This window comes from Talpa europaea, assembly GCF_964194135.1.
Source record: "Talpa europaea genome assembly, chromosome: 3".
Lineage (NCBI taxonomy): Eukaryota > Metazoa > Chordata > Mammalia > Eulipotyphla > Talpidae > Talpa > Talpa europaea.
This window is the reverse complement of record NC_140069.1, coordinates 117,920,651-117,937,471: the sequence shown is the minus strand read 5'-3', so window position 1 is coordinate 117,937,471 and position 16,821 is coordinate 117,920,651. Positions and strand designations below refer to the sequence as shown.

Sequence of the window (16,821 nt, the reverse complement as noted above, 5' to 3'; positions counted from 1 at the left end):
AAGGAAGGAGGTACCAGCCAACGGAATAGCATGAGCATATATATGAAGGTAGAAATGTGTTTCAGGTGCTAGTAGGAGGCGGGAGATGAGGTCAGGACCAGGAAGGGAGGGAGTTCAGCCTAGTGGAAAGTAGCTCTGTTGACAACAGGCAGGAAAGGTGTGACCACTTGGCGGAAGACTCAGAACATCAGAACGAGCAGTTTCCATTACAGTGATGAGGAGGAGGGAGCCGCTGAGTTCCTTGAGAAGACAGAGGATAGGATAAGCAGGTGGGGCTGAAAATCATCCCAGGGACCTCCCTGGTGGCGCAAGGTTTTAAGTCTCAGCACTATGAAACTCTCAGCAGCCACTGCAGTATGAGTTCAATCCCTGGCAGGGGAGATAACCCACATGGCACAGCAGACCTCTCCTGTCTCACCCCCTCCTCCCCTCGGCAGTGTATTTAAGTGGATCCGCCTGTTCTGCTCCCCACTCTGTCTCTGGTGGATTCTCTCATCCCCTGCATCTCTGGCCTGTACCCAGTTCTTGTATGCATACATATAAATCTTTAAAAAAAAGAAAAGAAAATCATCCCAGCTTTTTTTTTTCCCAACCTGAAATGCTGACTGGATCCCAGGTGTAGAGAAGGTGGCCCTCGGTACCACAGAAACTTGAATGTCACTATTGTTGAGTCATAACACGAGGCTCTGTGGAAAATCTAGAGCTCAAAGTGAAGCACCACAGAATTATTTTTGGCTTCGGTGCTATTTGCTTCTTTATTTTGAGTAAAATTGTACCCCTGTGTGTATTTATGCAAATGTTATTTTTCTCTGTATGGTTTATATTAGCTTATTAACCTGTAATCAAAATTAAAATGTTTTTTTCCTCACAGTTTTGCTCATTCGGGAGTCGCCTCATGGGACGAGGGTACTATGTGTTTGATAGAAGATGGGATCGTTTTCGATTCGCACTAAACTCCATGGTAGAAAAACACTTGAATTCACAGATGTGGAAGTAAGTGAACACTTTTTGTGCAGTATCAGATCAGAGCTGCCCTACAGCTATCTGAACCCAGCTTTCTAAATGAATGTCAGCAGCCGGCTTCTCACAGACCAAAGTTACTCTGAAGTCAGGATTCATGATTAATTCTTAAATGTGAGCTCTTCTTAATGTTCTGCCTACAGTTTTTCAAAAACGCAGATGATGTGTTCAGTATGCATTGTCTTCTTTGAAATTGTTTCCATGTTGATAATCTTCTAAACTAAATGAAAAGGGTAGTAGCTAAAGTCTTGTTTATTTCACAGTCTTAGAAGGTCTTTTTGCTACAACTAAGAACATCTAAGGATGTTAAGAATATGCTTCTGTCTGTATATGCTAAATATCAATTCTAAAAATTTCTTAATGGTTATGGACTAATTTCTAATTGTTGAATATCCTGTGGGGAAAGATGTACAGCAACCAATAGGGCAGATCCTGAGCGATGCTGTGAAGTTGGTTAAGCTTGTCTTTGGCCCTTCCCACCTCCCTAGAACTCTCTCCTCCCCTGCTCACACCTCTCCCTACCCCAGCTGTGTTCCATTTCTCTAAGGTCCCTGTATTCTCCGACTCCCCCCAATGTATTTACGTTTTAATAGGAGACTTATGAAAAAAACGAAAGAAACTTTCTAGACTTGGGAAAATACTCCTGTGAAGGAACGACAGGCCTAGGCCCTCTCAAATCACAGCACTTGATAACATAAGGCCTGCCTGCTGGGCATCCTCATCCCCTCACTCTCACAAAGGTGAGCTTATAAGATATTGTGTTCCCTTAGAATATGGAATCCCTCAGGTCTGGGCCCAGATGATTCACAAAGGCCAACGCTAAAACCCTCACTCTGCCCCGTGAAGCCAGGAAAAGGCAAGAAAGACATTCCTGAGAAATGGAAGGGTTCTGGGGGTAAAGGTGGGAACAGCATTCAAAACTTGCCCCTATCCCTGGCTTCCTCCTCTCTCCCTGGCAGCAATGGCACCTCAGTCCCTTTTCGTCATGATGCACAAAGAGCTTTGACGTCTGTACCTGTAGAAATAAGCCCCATTGTGTCTGCATTAAACTCCCATAGCAGACCAAATCCTCAATGTTGACAATGTAATGTAGGAAAGGGCCACAAGAGAAGCTTATCATTTCTTCCCATTTAAGCGACTGCCCAGTGTGTCTAAAGGCACCCTTGATGCTACCAGTGTCCATTCAAACAGCAACAATTTGGTGCTGCATGTGGGGTGACTGTGTTCTCAATTACTGGGTTGTTCATCCTCTGCACTTGTTCCCCCAAGATGGCAGCCAGCCCTGGTGATTCTCGCAGCTCTTTGAGCTCCTGTGTTGTGGAAGTGTAACTCCTGGACACGTGGAAGGAATGTGTTGATCTGTATTTCGCTACCTGGTGTCCTGTCAGCTCAAGCTCCATATTCCTTTCCTCCTCAGGCACAGAAACCCGAGTCACAGGGCATCAGGTCCCTCCCCCCTTTTCAGGACTTGCCTAACCAATCTGCTGTCACTGAGCAACATTGGGGCTGCCTGGGTGTCAACTCTGGAGAGCGTAGCACCCCGCTGCCCTCTCAACCTCGCTGCCCAAACCCCAGGCCCCGACGGGCCCGAACCTGGAGGGATGGCAGCCGATGGGGGCGTGGAAGACATTAGGAAGAAAAGGAACGGCCAAGACTCTTTTTTCTTTAACAAGCATTTAACTCTGCATCAGGAGACGCCAACACAGTATTCTCTTTCAGCCAGGTCAGCATCTGGATCTCCATGCCAGCTGGCAGGGGAGGATGGGCACTGTCAGTAATTTATTTGCATCTGTGGGCTTTTGTGCGGGACTTCCCTAGACCAGCGTGCAAAGCTGGAATCCGCTGCCATTTGGCACCTAGAAAAACACAGTCTGTTTAGCATGGGGAGAAGGGACTCCCGGGGACCGCGAGCTGCCACTTGCCACTTGCCCTGTTTCTCCCTTGCCCTGTCTCCCCTCCTGCCCTTGTTATCCTGTGATTAGTGGGGAGAGGAAAAAAGGGGTTAAAAATTATGCTGAGGAATATTACCTATCCCAGTCCTGTGTGGCAGCCAGGTAAGATTAAGGACTCCAGCTCTGCTTGTCAGCACCGTTGAAACATAAATTTATAGTGTTTAATGGGAAAATTACAAATCAGGACATTCAGAGCAGCCATGGTGGTTGATTGGGGTCTTCTCCAAATGAGCCAGGTGGTATTTGTAAATAACTTTATTACAAGTAACTGCCAAACCTCTGCCCACATGTACTTCTACCCACACTTAGCTGGTAAGAAATCCAAGTCAAGGAAAGATTGAGGGGGGCTGCCTGTAGTAGCACCGCCAGGCAACAGAGGCAGCAGGCACAGCGTGCTGACCCTGCACACTCAGGGCATCTTTCCTGGCACTGTAGGAAGGAGTGTGCACTGCCAGACACTTCTAAGGGAGTGTTTCGACCTCTCCAGACTGATTATATGGGAGTCCTTGCCCAGCATGCACAGTCCCGGACAATATGGTTTTGTTGCTGCTGAGAATTCACCTGCTCACCCATTCATTCATTCGTTCATTCATTCATTCATTGCAACAGATACTAATGGGGCACTTGTTTGGTGCTGACAGGATCTGTTACATTCTTTTTTTTTTTTTTTTTTTTTTTTTTAAAGATTTATTTATTTATTTATACAAGCACTGGGTACAGTCAGAAGTGCGGGAGGGTGAGAGAATTCACCAGAGCCAGAGCGGGGAGCAGAGCAGGCAGAAGGACCGAAGTACACTGCTGAGGGGAGCAGCGGGCGGCAGGAGAGGTCTGCGCGCCATGTGGGACCCTCCTCCGGTGGCCGGGGAGTAGCCGGGGATCGAACCGGCGCCGCAGAGGCTGCGGGCAGCTTCGCAACCCAGCGCTCAACCGCTGCGCCACCGGGGAGGCCCGATCTGTTACATTCTTTAGGCTCGAGAGAAAGTTAATGTTCAAACACCATCATGGCCACCGTGGCTTTGGCAGTTTTCTCTTGTATTTAATGTCCTACTTGGTCTGATCATTTTAAGGACACTGTGCTTCTGTATCCAAAGATTCCTCTGGATTCCACTCCAAAAAATGGAAGCCATGAGTTCCTCAAATTGCAGGCAGAAAACTGAATCTGCAGAGAGAATCACACTAGAAGAGGCATTTCCTTCTCAGTGGGGCCCCATTCCAGAGTTGCCTGCTCCCTAATCCTGAGGCCTGGGAGGTAGTCTCCAGGGGTGAGAAGGGACTGTGAGGCCCCATCTCCTTCCCCCAGGCCTCCCAGGTTGCAGGTCCCAGGCCTTCTGACTTCAAAAGCTGCTTTCAAAGGAGAGCTAGTACCCAGGTGCTGGGAAGCCCCAGCTACAGGGAAAGCAGGGAGGGGAGTGAGGTAAGAAATAGGAAAGAGTATGAAAATGTTCACCTGGCTCCTGAGGTCAGTGTCCTCTCCTGCAAAATCAGAAACACATGGTGACCCCAGGCTCTGTGCACCAGACTAGCAATAATATTGCCCCCACCACAGTTAGAAGTGGGAGCTGTTTGCAGCGCAAGTCAGAAGACAGAATTTGCAGGGAGGCCCCAAGAGGTCCAGACCCACTGTCTGGAGCTGACTGGGTCTCCTCAGTGCAGGAAGCAGGGAGTTTGCTCCCACACATCCTCCAGGAAGACTGCCCGCCATGTGCTTTCCTGTGCCATGTCCTGCATCTATGTTCGCAACCAACTGTAAATCCCTGCACTCACATCCCTTCCTAATACAGGCACAGGAAGATCTGTTGAAAGGCAAACATGCCCCAGTTACTGCTCCTCTGAGAGAGCTGAGAGATGGGGGAAGGTCAATAGGGAAAAAATTCGGTCTTGGGGCTAGGCAGTGACATCATTTCCCAAGTCCCAGCCCTTCATTGCCTGCCCACTTCGGGCAGGAGGCAGCAGGAGCCAGCAGGCAGGAACTATCAAGTTTCTACAGAGAAACCAGGGCTGCAGACAGCCAAAGCAGGAGGAGGCTGGCCTGCGAGGAGTGCTTCCCAGACCGCCTCCAGCCAGGAGCAGGGCAGGCCAGCCGGGGGCAGGAGGGCTGGGAAGCCCTGAGAGGTGGGGGACACTTTGACTCACCTGTGCAGGTGGCCAAGTCCTATCCTCGCTCTTCTTCAAGCCAGGATCTAAACGTGAAATAGCCACTTCTCAGTAGAAGCCACATTCATCACTGGCCCCCAAAAGAAGGGGAATACTGTTGGGGAAATTTATATTCTCAATAACATTTGCCTTTTATTCATGAACCCAAATCCGCCATTATCCAGTAGCCAAGCATGAAGAAAAGGATCTGAAAACCTGAAAAGGATTAAAAATAGGTTGCTGGATGTTGCAATGGGGGAAACCACAGGGAAGGGCCATAATTCAGATTTTGCCATCCTTCAAGGCTTCATTCTCCATAGTCTGGTTCTACTGGGGTTTCCTCTGTCGCCCTGATGCTCACACTTAATCAAGCTCCGGAGCAACGCCAGGCCTGTTTCTCACTGTTTCTCTTTCACTCTTCTCTCATGTTTAGGAAGATCCCTCCTGCGGCAGATAGCCCCATGCCCTCGCCAGCAGCCCACATCACCACCCCCGTTCCGGCATCCGTTTTACAGCCTTTCAGCAACCCCAGTGCTGTGTATCTTCCTTCAGCTCCCATCAGCTCGAGACTCACCTCTTCTTACATAATGACATCAGCCATGCTCTCAAACGCAGCTTTTGTGACATCGCCGGACGCGAGCGCCCTCATGTCACACACCACAGCTTTCCCTCATGTGGCTGCAACCCTCAGCATCATGGACTCAACTTTCAAGGCCCCATCCGCCGTGTCCCCGATACCAGCCGTCATCCCTTCCCCATCCCACAAGCCATCCAAAACCAAAACCAGCAAATCCTCAAAAGTCAAAGACCTGTCTGCCCGTAGCGACGAGTGTCCAAGTAACAAAAAGAGGAAGCCACAGTCTTCGACTTCCTCCTCCTCCTCCTCCTCATTATCCTTGCAGACATCCCTCTCGTCTCCATTATCAGGTCCCCACAAAAAGAACTGTGTCTTGAATGCCAGTTCAGCTTTGAACTCCTATCAGGGGGCCCCTCCCTATAACAGTCTCTCTGTGCACAACTCAAACAATGGGGTGAGCCCACTCAGTGCCAAACTGGAGCCCTCAGGACGGACCTCGCTGCCCGGCGGCCCCGCGGACTTAGTGAGACACGTGGGCTCGGTGGGCGGCAGCGACCCCTGTCCCCTCTCTGTGCCATCCCTTGCAGGGGACCTCTCTCTGGCCTCACACAATGCCGTGTCATCTCTGCCCCTCTCTTTTGACAAATCAGAAGGAAAAAAGCGTAAGAACTCGAGTTCTAGTAGCAAAGCCTGTAAAATCACTAAAATGCCTGGTATGAATAGCGTTCACAAAAAGAACCCGCCCAGCCTTCTCGCACCGGTGCCCGATCCTGTTAACAGCACCTCCTCTCGGCAGGTAAGGGACCCATCCTTCTAGGGGCCTCCTGGCACTGCCTTCATCGGCTCTGGGGTGGGTGGGCAGGGGAAGCTGGGCAGCAGCCTCCTGCTTAGCCAGGTGGCTCAAGAGAGGTAATGCTAACTTTTCTCCTTTTCTCATTTTTCCTGTAGGCAGTTTTTACTCTCTGCTCTGAGAGCAGTTTATTTAACAAATGCTTTGTACAGTATTTTTTGCTATGCACCAGGTGCTGCGCTTAGCACTTCACAAATATTACCTCATTTAATCCTCACAACAACCCAGTGCATTTGGTACCATGGTTATCAGCACTTCCGGTGAGGTGGGGAAACTGAGGCACAGAACAATTCCTGAATTCCCCAGTCTACTTCTGTCTTATTTCTTGAGGTTCTGAGGCCACTTTCATGAAGATCTGTCACTAAGCAGTTTGAACTGATCTGTTGCCATCCCCTTAGGAAGAGCCCAAAACCCAGGCAGATTAAGTGGGACCAGGGCCCCACCTGGGGGGTGGTGGCTTGCGCTTCTGGCTCCCAAGTGACTGTTCTCACTTTACCAGGCTGCCTCAACCCCCACTTTGCCCTAATATAATTCTTTTCTTCTTAAAGGAATTTGCACCTCACACCAACTGGTACAGAGGTGTGGGTTGCATTGTGCAAACAAGAGGTGTATATTGTGAGGAAAGCTGGGAAAATGGGGAGTGCGCCATGAAGAATTCGTGTTTCTTTTCCTTGATCTCTATTCTCATCCTCAAGTCTAGTGTGTCTCCTCAACCTGGAGAAGCTACCAGGCACCATTGTCACAGGGCATAGATGGGCGAGCAGAGGTGGAGAGGGCGGCCTGGGGTTCTCTGGGAGCTGTCCCACAGGAGGGCCGAGTGCGCAGCCTGCCCAACAGCCTTACTCCCACCGATGCAGCCTACACAATCCGGAGCAGCAGCTCCAGGTTTGCAACCTCAGAATTCAGTGGGCTGGACCCTAAACCCAGTTCTATCTGGTGATGACGGCTTTGGGGAGATGACAGGCAGCTGTTAAAGAAGTGTCTTGGGTCATCCTTTACGTGAGGCTGATTAAAACCTTACAAAGAGAACATCTTAAGGGGGATTCAGAAATCACAGGTAGACACCCAAGAAACAGCAAATTTGGATCTCCAGGGCCAGGTAAGCTGAAGACAGAGGCAAATGTGAAAGAGGGAGAGACATAGGACCTCTCACTAGAGCCTCAGCCATTCACGCATTTGCAGTTGTGGCATATGTGCCACCATTTTGACTTCCCAGCCCTTTGGGTGCGGGGGAGGGCTAGCACCCACAGGGCCTTTCCCCTGAGATTAAATTGCTAGGCAGTTCCACCTCTGGGTCTCAGGAAGTAGGGCAGAGCCAGGGCTTCCTAAACCTGAATGTACCAAAGAATCACCTGGGAGTGTTGTTAGAATGCAGATTATGTACCAGCAGGTTGAGGATGGGGCCTGAGCACCTGCATTTCTAACAGGCTACCAGCACTGCAGCCACAGTGGTTTTCAGGCCCTACATCCTGAGCAGCAAGGCTATATAGTGTTGCCCATTTTAGATAAAGTTCTAACAACTAACACTTAGGGCATAGACTTTATGCCAAGTTGCCATATAGTAACTCATGTGATCATTACCTGTTATTACCCCCATTTTACAAATGAATAATCCAAAGCACAGGAAGGTTAAGCATTGTGCCCAAAGTCACATAGCAAGTCAAGAGCAGGACGGGGATTTTTAACTCAGGCAATTTGGCTCTGAAGTCTGGGCTCTTAGCCTCCAAGCCTCCATGTCAATGTGCCTCTGTATTGAGTTGATGGAACTCTGGATCCTTTTGTCTATGGACCAAATGAATGAAATGCTTAGTAAACATGATGAATCAGCCAAAACCAGTAAAAGGAACAGACAAGTGTCTAGACAGGGCTCATGAGGAGGGGAATTAAAAAAGCAGATGAGTTGAACAACTACCGTGGTTCTGGTCAGTTTTGATTCTCCAATGTAAGTAATAACTGGATGTGTGTCACCAGGCCATTAAGAAAAGCCTTGTCCAGGGTCACCACCTATTACTTCTAAGTATTAAGGAAAGGCTTTGGAGTCTGTTGTTAGGAGATTGCTGTGGCATGCGGTTGAGAAATCCAAGGTGAACATGTGCTTTGGGGATAAATTGGGGATCTGTTTAATTATATCTGGCAGGTGTAAGGCCAGAATTTGCCTCAGGAGGATTGAATTTAATAAAAAACAAGACTGAGGTAAGGCAAAGGTCTGTGCAAAGTCAAGCTAACATAGAGGACTAGCTCTGTATAGGCCCCAAAACAGGAGCTGATTTGGGGAAGGGTACTCACTTGAGGACCCAGCACACGTGTACCCAGGACAGTCACAGAAGGAAGGAGGGACTTCACAGCCACACCACATGCTCCATTGTAGCCACTGGGCTAGGATCTGGCTCCCCCTTGAAGAGGAAGCTCAGCGCCATCTTGCTATTTATCTGAAGAACAGAAAGGTTGCACTCATCTCCTGGCCCAGAAAACTGACCCAGAAAAAGTCTCAAGCTTCTGTCCCCTGCCTGGTTCAAAGGAGTCTGAGCTGAAAACAATGGAGTCTGGGATGAGATCTCAGATAGATGAGTTTGTGTAACCCTTTGGACACAGGTGGAAGAACTAGGCCTCTGCCGAATTAAATACTCCCAGGAAGGGCCAGGCCTCTGGCCTGATGCCTTCTTCCTCACCCTTGAAACTTGCAGTCTGTACATCTGAGAAGGAAAATTAAGAGTCCCCCAGCACTCCCTGAAGTGTTTCATTTTCTCTGCCATTTAAGATGAAATCACCAGTTCCAGTTAAGAGAATGAGCACATTATTGGGTAGCCCTGCTCCTTTCCCTTAGGGATTGTGGTATCGGTGGGTTTTCCCAACTGGTTCATGTATCTGAGTAGGGCTTCACTGGTGTCTTTCAGGTTGGGAAAAATAGCAGCCTAGTTTTGTCACAATCCAGTCCTTCAAGTATATCCAGCCCAGGACACAGCCGACAGGTAAGTTACTGGGGGGCCAAGTATATAGGCTATCAGTAGGGCATAAAGAATGGGCATTGGGTCAGACCCCGGCTCAGATCGCACTCCACTCAAGAGGATGGCGATGTGGCTCCCAAAGCCTTCTAGCTGTGCCCTTGAGCAAGTTACTGAAAACTTCTCTGTGCTTCAGTTTCCTCACTTACAAGATGGAGATCATAATGATCCCTGCCTCATAAGGCTTTTGTGAGGATTAAATTAATGTGATTACATAAAACCTCTAGAAAATGCTGGCACATAACAAACACACGTACAACTATTATCATCATTACTGGGGAGATTACTTCTGAGTCTCACCTTTCTCATCTGCTCCATGGCAAAATCGATGCCTACCTTCTAAGGTTATTGTGAAAATTAAATAAGATGTTGACTGCAGGGTTTTGCCCACGGCAGGTATCAGTGTCTCTCAAAGGCATTCAGGATGCGGATTCCTAGCCAGAATGTCAAGCGCAAACGTAGGAGTTTCTATAACCTTGAGGTGTGAGCATAGTCCATGTGTAAATGACTTTCTTCACTGGAGCGTGAGCATGGCCTGGGGGAGGCTGGGAAGGTGAGGGGTGTGGCTCTGCATGTTATAGATGATTGGGAAGATACAGGTGATTGGGAAACAGTTTTGTACCCATAGATCATGAAGAGTCTCTCACCATTTTGAGTCACCATGACCCTTTTTGTGCTTGAGCACCTGCAGCCTATCCTCTGTGCTGGGAGGTAGGGTTGAGGGTTTCTGGCAGCCTCCAGCACAGGTTGCTGAGCACACCTGGAAACTGCTTTCACCGGTGTGTCTGCCCATACCTCCTGGCACACCTTCTGGGAACCCAGAATGCTGGGTCAGCCTTAACAAATGTGATCAGGGGCCTCCCCGGTGGCGCAGCGGTTGAGCGCTGGGTTGCGAAGCTGCCCGCAGCCTCTGCAACGCCGGTTCGATCCCCGGCTGCTCCCCGGCCACCGGAGGAGGGTCCCACACGGCGCGCAGACCTCTCCTGCCGCCCGCTGCTCCCCTCAGCAGTGTACTTCAGTCCTTCTGCCTGCTCTGCTCCCCCCTCTAGCTCTGGTGAATTCTCTCACCCTCCCGCGCTTCTGACTGTACCCAGTGCATGAACAAACAAACAAACAAATAAATAAAACATGCCTCTATAAAAGAAAGAAAAAAAAAAACTTTAAAAAAAAAAAAAAACAAATGTGATCATAGTGGCAATGGTGACCACTTGTGGAGGCTAAGGAATTTGAACCTAAAACCCCTCTCTGCAAAGCCTCTGTTCTTAACACTGTACCTCTTCCTTACATAATTTACCGTACTGCCTATACATTAAGTAGGAGAAGGTGGACTAACGGGGGGGTAAAAAAAAAGGGAAGACAGGTCAATTATTCCGTTCCTCTCTCCTGGAAAGGACCCCTGTGAATGTCCATGGATTTGTCCCTGTATTTTCCTCTACAGTAGGATCTTTGTAGCTCCCTTACATTAAGCCTTTATATTCATCACTTGATTTTCTCGTCACACCTGCCCTTTTTACTTTTTCTTTTCTGGATTTGCTTTATTGCATTAGAAAATTCTTATTGAAGTAACACTGCATTATAACATAGTTTCAGGTGTACATTTTTGAAAATATGTTTATACACTACATTCATTCCCAGTGAAGTCCCATCTACCCTTCACCATAAAGTTATTGTTTTTGTCCCAATTTACTCACCTCTGTTCCCCCTTCGTTTAATTTAGTCTTACAGTCCATCACTTCTCGGCCTTTTGGCTAAGATCAAATTTAGTCTTACAGTCCAAAAGTTTGTTTTTGTTTCATTTCATTCATCTGTTTGTCTTCTCAATATACCATATATGAGTGAAATCATATATGTTTGTCTTTCTCCGCCTGGCTTATTTTTCTGAGTTTAATTCCCTTTAGGCCCATCCTTGTTGCAAGTAGCAGGATTTCATCTTTTTTAATAGCTGAATAGTATTCCATTGTGTGCTTCTGCCACAGCTTCTTTGCCCATTCATCCCTCAGTGGGTGCTCGGGTTGCTTCCAGTTCTTAGCTGTTTAAATAATACAGCAGCCCTTTTCCAAATGCAGGAGGTGGGATGGTATCTTTTTTATTTCAGGCATACCTCAGAGATATTGCGATTCAGGACCAGTCCACACAGTAAAGTGAATGTCACAATGTGAGTGACACGAATTCTTTGCTTTCCCATTGCCTATGACAGTGATGTTTACACTCTGCTGTAGTTGATTAAATGTACCGTAGCATTATGTCTTTTTAAAAAGCAATGTGCCTATCTTAATTAATAGTTTATTGCTAAAAAATGCTAACCATCTGAACTGTTGGAAAAATAGTGCCCAAAATTTGTTCGAGTCAGGATTGCCACAAACTGCTTTTTCTTCTTAAAGCACAATAAGTGAAGCGTAAGAAACTGACATGTGCCTGGGTAGGTGAGAAGCCAGGGCTCTGTCCTTGAGTTCTCCCGAGTAATACCAAATACATGGTTTTGAAACAAACTTTTCTCTTTTTTTCCTAGAAGACCACAAACAGAACGGGCAGGATAAGGACTCTTCCATAACAAGACTACGAAGCCACTTCCAAATCAGTTCCTGGCCACGCGGTGCCACCCCAGGAAGAGGAGGGAGGGGACTGGGCAGTGGGGAGAGTTTATTTCCGATGCCCTGCCTGTGGCTCTGGCCTTTCTTCTTTTTTTTTTATTGACCAATTTTTAGTTTTGAAGAAAAAGAAAAAAGCAAAAGAACGTGAATTTGAGATTTACAGAAAACAATACCAGTGTTTTGTTTCCATTGTCTTTCATTTACCACGTGTATACATTCTTCCAAGTTTGGGGTCACTCCTAGCCGCTGATGCTGCTACTGCACCATCATTTTTGCTCCAGCCACAAGAGCAGACATTGCAGAATGTCCGTTCCTTGTTAGTATCATCTAAAATGCTTGAACTGCAGCACACACAGTGCTCCTTTCCCTGTCCCCTCCCACCTGCCCCTTCCACCTCCTACCTGCCACTCCCTGGGTGTCCACTGGCCATCAGAAGGAGCTAGCTCGCTCAAATTCCCCTCTGGACAACATTTGGGAGGGGAGGGGACTTGGCTGGAGAGGTGCCCATGTTTGGAGAGTAAGAGCAGAGATTGGAGGGTCACCTAAGTGTCCTCAACAAGTTTCTAGAACCCACCGCCATGTCTGGAGCCAGATACTACAGGCAAAATTGAGAGCAGCCATTTAATGACGTAGCTTACCCAATAGGTCTGGCTGTGCAAGCTTAAACCAGGTTATACTGCATCAGGGACAGAGACTGGAATGGCCTTAGAGGTAACACAAAGCTGGGCAGAGGGTAGGGGAAGATGTTCCTCAAAAAACTGGGAATTGAGTGACTGTGGTAATATGAGTTAGGGATCCAGGCTCTAAAATCACTTTGAGGGTTCAAGGACCCTGATCTGGGTGCGCCAGAGAGGGAGGAATCCTAGGGGAAAGGGCACTAGAGGAGAAAGCTTCCATGGAGGGTTAAGTGTCAACCCCTTGGTGAGGATAAATGCTAGCTCTGCCCACCCACCTCTGTCCCCAGCATGCCTGTAGGTCAGCTTGTGCTAGATATCTGTGGCCCCAGCTCAGATATGGCTGCCCCAGAAAGGGGTGGGAAAGGTGAACTATCGCTTGGAAGAGATACAAGGCCTACCACTATGAAACAGTTCACACTGGAGTTTTGAAAGAAACAGCAGTACCATAAGCTCTAATAGGGAGTCATTCAGGAAAGGGAGTCACAGTACAAAACAGGTTTTCTATGCTCTTCATCGTGTAACTACGTGCGAGATGATGGCATACATAGGGAGGCTTCCTCCATGCCTACATCAGAAGTGAATGCCAGTTTTGCCGCTGGGCACAAAGGCTCATCCCCCACCCCCACCCCCATCCAAACTTTCCTTTTCTTCCCCATCCCCCAACCCAAAGATCAGACTACTGTTAAGTTTCACCACAGGATTTGGTTTCGCAAAGACAGGAGGCAGACGGAGTGATTTTCATCAATGAAATTGCACTGACAGTGTTTCTTATAAGATTACTAAAATTTTTAATATAAAATGAAGATTTTTTAAAAAAAATCAGGAGTTGATATTAGGTACCAAGACATTATAGTTCAGATGATTTCATTTTTATTTCTACAGTGTTAAAAGTGCACTTATATGCTGGTTTATTTACGTCTTGGAGAAAAAGAGACTGCAAATTGAAGGGAAGATTGTTCCTTTTTCTTTTATAAAAAAAAAAAGGTTAAGGCAGATTTTAAGACTTATAAATGTCTAAGAACTTATAAACAAGGTTAGACCCTTTGGAAAAAATTTAGAAGATATTCTAAAAGTAAATTTTTATAGTGTTAATTTTGTAATAATTTATGTTTTACTATATTACAGAGCTAACTGACCAGAATAGTTTCAGAAACAATATGAAACTTAGGAAAGTTTAAGCAATGTTTATATTTTTAAAATGTTCTTTGAATTATGTTTTTATTGTACATTTCTTCAGGCTGAAAAGTATGTACATATCTTTGTTATTTTTGCACAATTTTTGTCTCGTTTGGTTATAGAAGTCTTGTTTTTTTATAATTTATTTTGAGTTGTAAAACTTGCAGGAGTAAAAACAAAAATATCTCAGCAACAAAATAACCCTCTGATTTATAAACTCTTAAATTCAAAGAGGGAAAATAAAGGTTGAGAGATTAAGTGGCTGCTTCTGAGAAATAATGTCTCGACAGGGACTAAAGGAGCAATTCAATAAGTTTAAACATTTTAGCTCTCGACATTTTGAATTGCAAGCTGGAATAAAGAGGCTCCCCACCGAATGCTGCTTACTATATGAAAGACTGGCTCTGACCAAGGTGAAGACATTTCTGGAAAACTGGGCAAAAAGGGAAAACCCACGGTGTTCCTTTCTTCACAGTCAACCACAGGTTTACTTGCTAATGATGTATTAAAAACTCACAGCTTGAAAAATGGAATGCAAATAAAAGGTTTTTTTTGGGTTTGTTGTAATGGAGTTCAACTGGACCAGCCTAGAAAGCATTATGAAGGTGATATCCTCTGGGTACTTCTGTTCTGCACACCCCCCTAAGCCCTTTCTCCCGCCCCTTGACTGCACACACCTCCATTTGCCTGAAGATCTCGTGACCTGTCGCCAGCCACAGAGGCTCGAATGCTCTGGTTGTTAAGCATAACGCAATGCATAGCATAGACCTGTCAGCCATAAGAAAACAAACCAACAAAAACAAAAACAAAAAAAAACACCAACTTGGATAACTTGTATGCCTTCTTTTGTATCAATGTACCAATTGTAAATAATGCTGATCAACCTTTGTAGAGAATAGTTTATACAGCATATTCTATTATTGCTGATTCTCAGTGAACTCTTGTTTTAAAAAAGGAAAAAAAGAAATTTTCTATTTACACCTTATATTTTGTTATGCTGTCGCCCATGGCACTTTAACAAAACTGGGTAAATACACGTAGCTGGTCAGTCATGGGCCATATTAATTAAATAACTGTTGTTGCACAGACAAGAATTTGCACCTGCTCATTTGTCCTTTCCTACTACCGATTTTAGAACCTTTTCCAGAAGAATTTTGAAGAAAGCATGTCCAAACATTCTCAACAAATGCCACATTTGTGGAGTGGGTTTCTTTTCTATGATCCATATTTTGTAACACTAAGTATTTTCCTCCTTTGTCCCGCACCTTTATGTAATAGCACTATCAGATAGAATTCATTCCATGCCTGTGATATTGTAAACAGAATAAATGTCTAAAGTAGGTGTAAATAGTAAATTCTATGGCTTACAGTTTTTACAAGGGAAGAACAAACATGTATCTATTGATACGGCCGTGGTTCAGCACCAGGCCTGGAGACATTCTCCAGTGAGCGATTGTAATTTTTTTTTTTTTTTGGCTTTTTTTCCTTTTTGTAACATGGCTTTGTAAATAAAATAATTTATATGTTTGTATAACAAAGTCTTTGAGTTTTCATAAAATTTAGATTTGGGTTTTTTTTCTTCTGGATGAAAATGTTCTCACCAAATGAGCCTGCCTGCTGGAACACACATTTGAGGTGTACGAGAGAAGAGAGTAAAATCATTCAACAAACTTATGGAGCTTCCTGTCTGAGGCTGCCCCTGAGCTAGGCGCTCTGTGCTCAGTGATGAGAAACAGACAGCCCCAGCTGCTTTCTGGAAACAACCCAGTGGGAGAGACTGTAAATAAATGATCAAGTGTGTAATTACAGATTGTGGCAAACTCTATGGTGAAATGAACTGAATTCTATGAGAGACAAAAATAACAGGAGATACCTATGGTAAGTGGGGAGAGAGGGGTGCTTCAGGGACTTCTCAGTGACCTGAGGGCACCGTCTGAGATGGCCCAAGGTAAGAAAAACGTGGCAGATGCTTGAAGCTAAAAAATCTGTATTAATGTACCAGTTGTAAATAATGCTGATCCAAACTTTGTAGAGAACGGTTCATGCAGCATATTCGTTATTGCTGAGTTTGTGGACAGAGCTGGGTGTGGGGTGGAGGAGAGATATGGGAGGGCAGGCCACCCAAGGCTCCGTGGAGTGAATTTTGTGTTCACTCTAGTGGGAATCCTTAGGAGAACTTTCAGTAGGGGCCTGGCATGATCTGATCTTTATTTTTTTTTTTAAAGATTCATTTTTTTATTTATTTATACAAGCACTGGGCACAGTCAGAAGCGTGGGAGGGTGAGAGAATTCACCAGAGCCAGAGCGGAGAGCAGAGCAGGCAGAAGGACTGAAGTACACTGCTGAGGGGAGCAGCGGGCGGCAGGAGAGGTCTGCGCACCATGTGGGACACTCCTCTGGTGGCCGGGGAGCAGCCGGGGATCGAACCGGCGCTGCAGAGGCCGCAGGCAGCTTTGCAACCCAGCGCTCAACCACTGCGCCACCGGGGAGGCCCATGATCTGATCTTTAAAAGATCATTCTGGCTGCTGTGTGGATAATCAATTGGAAACCATTACAAGAGACCAGGTGAAATGCAATTTTAGTGTGGTCCCAGGATAATGACAGATAAAAAGAAATGAATGGATTCAAGATACATTTTTTATGTCTTTTTTTTTTTAAAGATTTATTTACTTATGTATACAAGGGCTGGGGTACAGGCCAGAGATGGGAAGGGAGGGGAAAGATTCACCAGAGACAGAGTGGGGAACAGAACAGGCGCAATGAAATACACTGCTGAGGGGAGCAGCAGGCAAGTCAGGAGAGGTCTGCTGCGCCATGTGGGTCATCTCCCAGGGCCGGGGAT

General features: G+C 46.3%; 1 protein-coding gene across 5 annotated transcripts in view; it reads left to right on the top strand.

Moving 5' to 3' along the window:
• Nucleotides 1–14,870, top strand: part of ATXN7L1 (ataxin 7 like 1) — a gene marked incomplete at both ends in the record, with an annotated part of 232,355 nt that extends 217,485 nt beyond the window's left edge. For 2 of the 5 annotated variants that reach the window (XM_084230417.1, XM_084230416.1), the window contains 5 exons: nucleotides 872–993; nucleotides 2,438–2,743; nucleotides 5,539–6,478; nucleotides 9,427–9,501; nucleotides 12,044–12,085. In XM_084230417.1, the coding sequence (XP_084086543.1) occupies nucleotides 872–993; nucleotides 2,438–2,743; nucleotides 5,539–6,478; nucleotides 9,427–9,501; nucleotides 12,044–12,085 (1,485 nt within the window). Of the gene's footprint in view, nucleotides 1–871; nucleotides 994–2,437; nucleotides 2,744–5,538; nucleotides 6,479–9,426; nucleotides 9,502–12,043; nucleotides 12,086–14,801 lie in introns of those variants that run through there. The other 3 variants (XM_084230418.1, XM_084230420.1, XM_084230419.1) reach the window with 3 other exon arrangements.
• Between the last annotated feature and the right edge of the window lie 1,951 nt (nucleotides 14,871–16,821).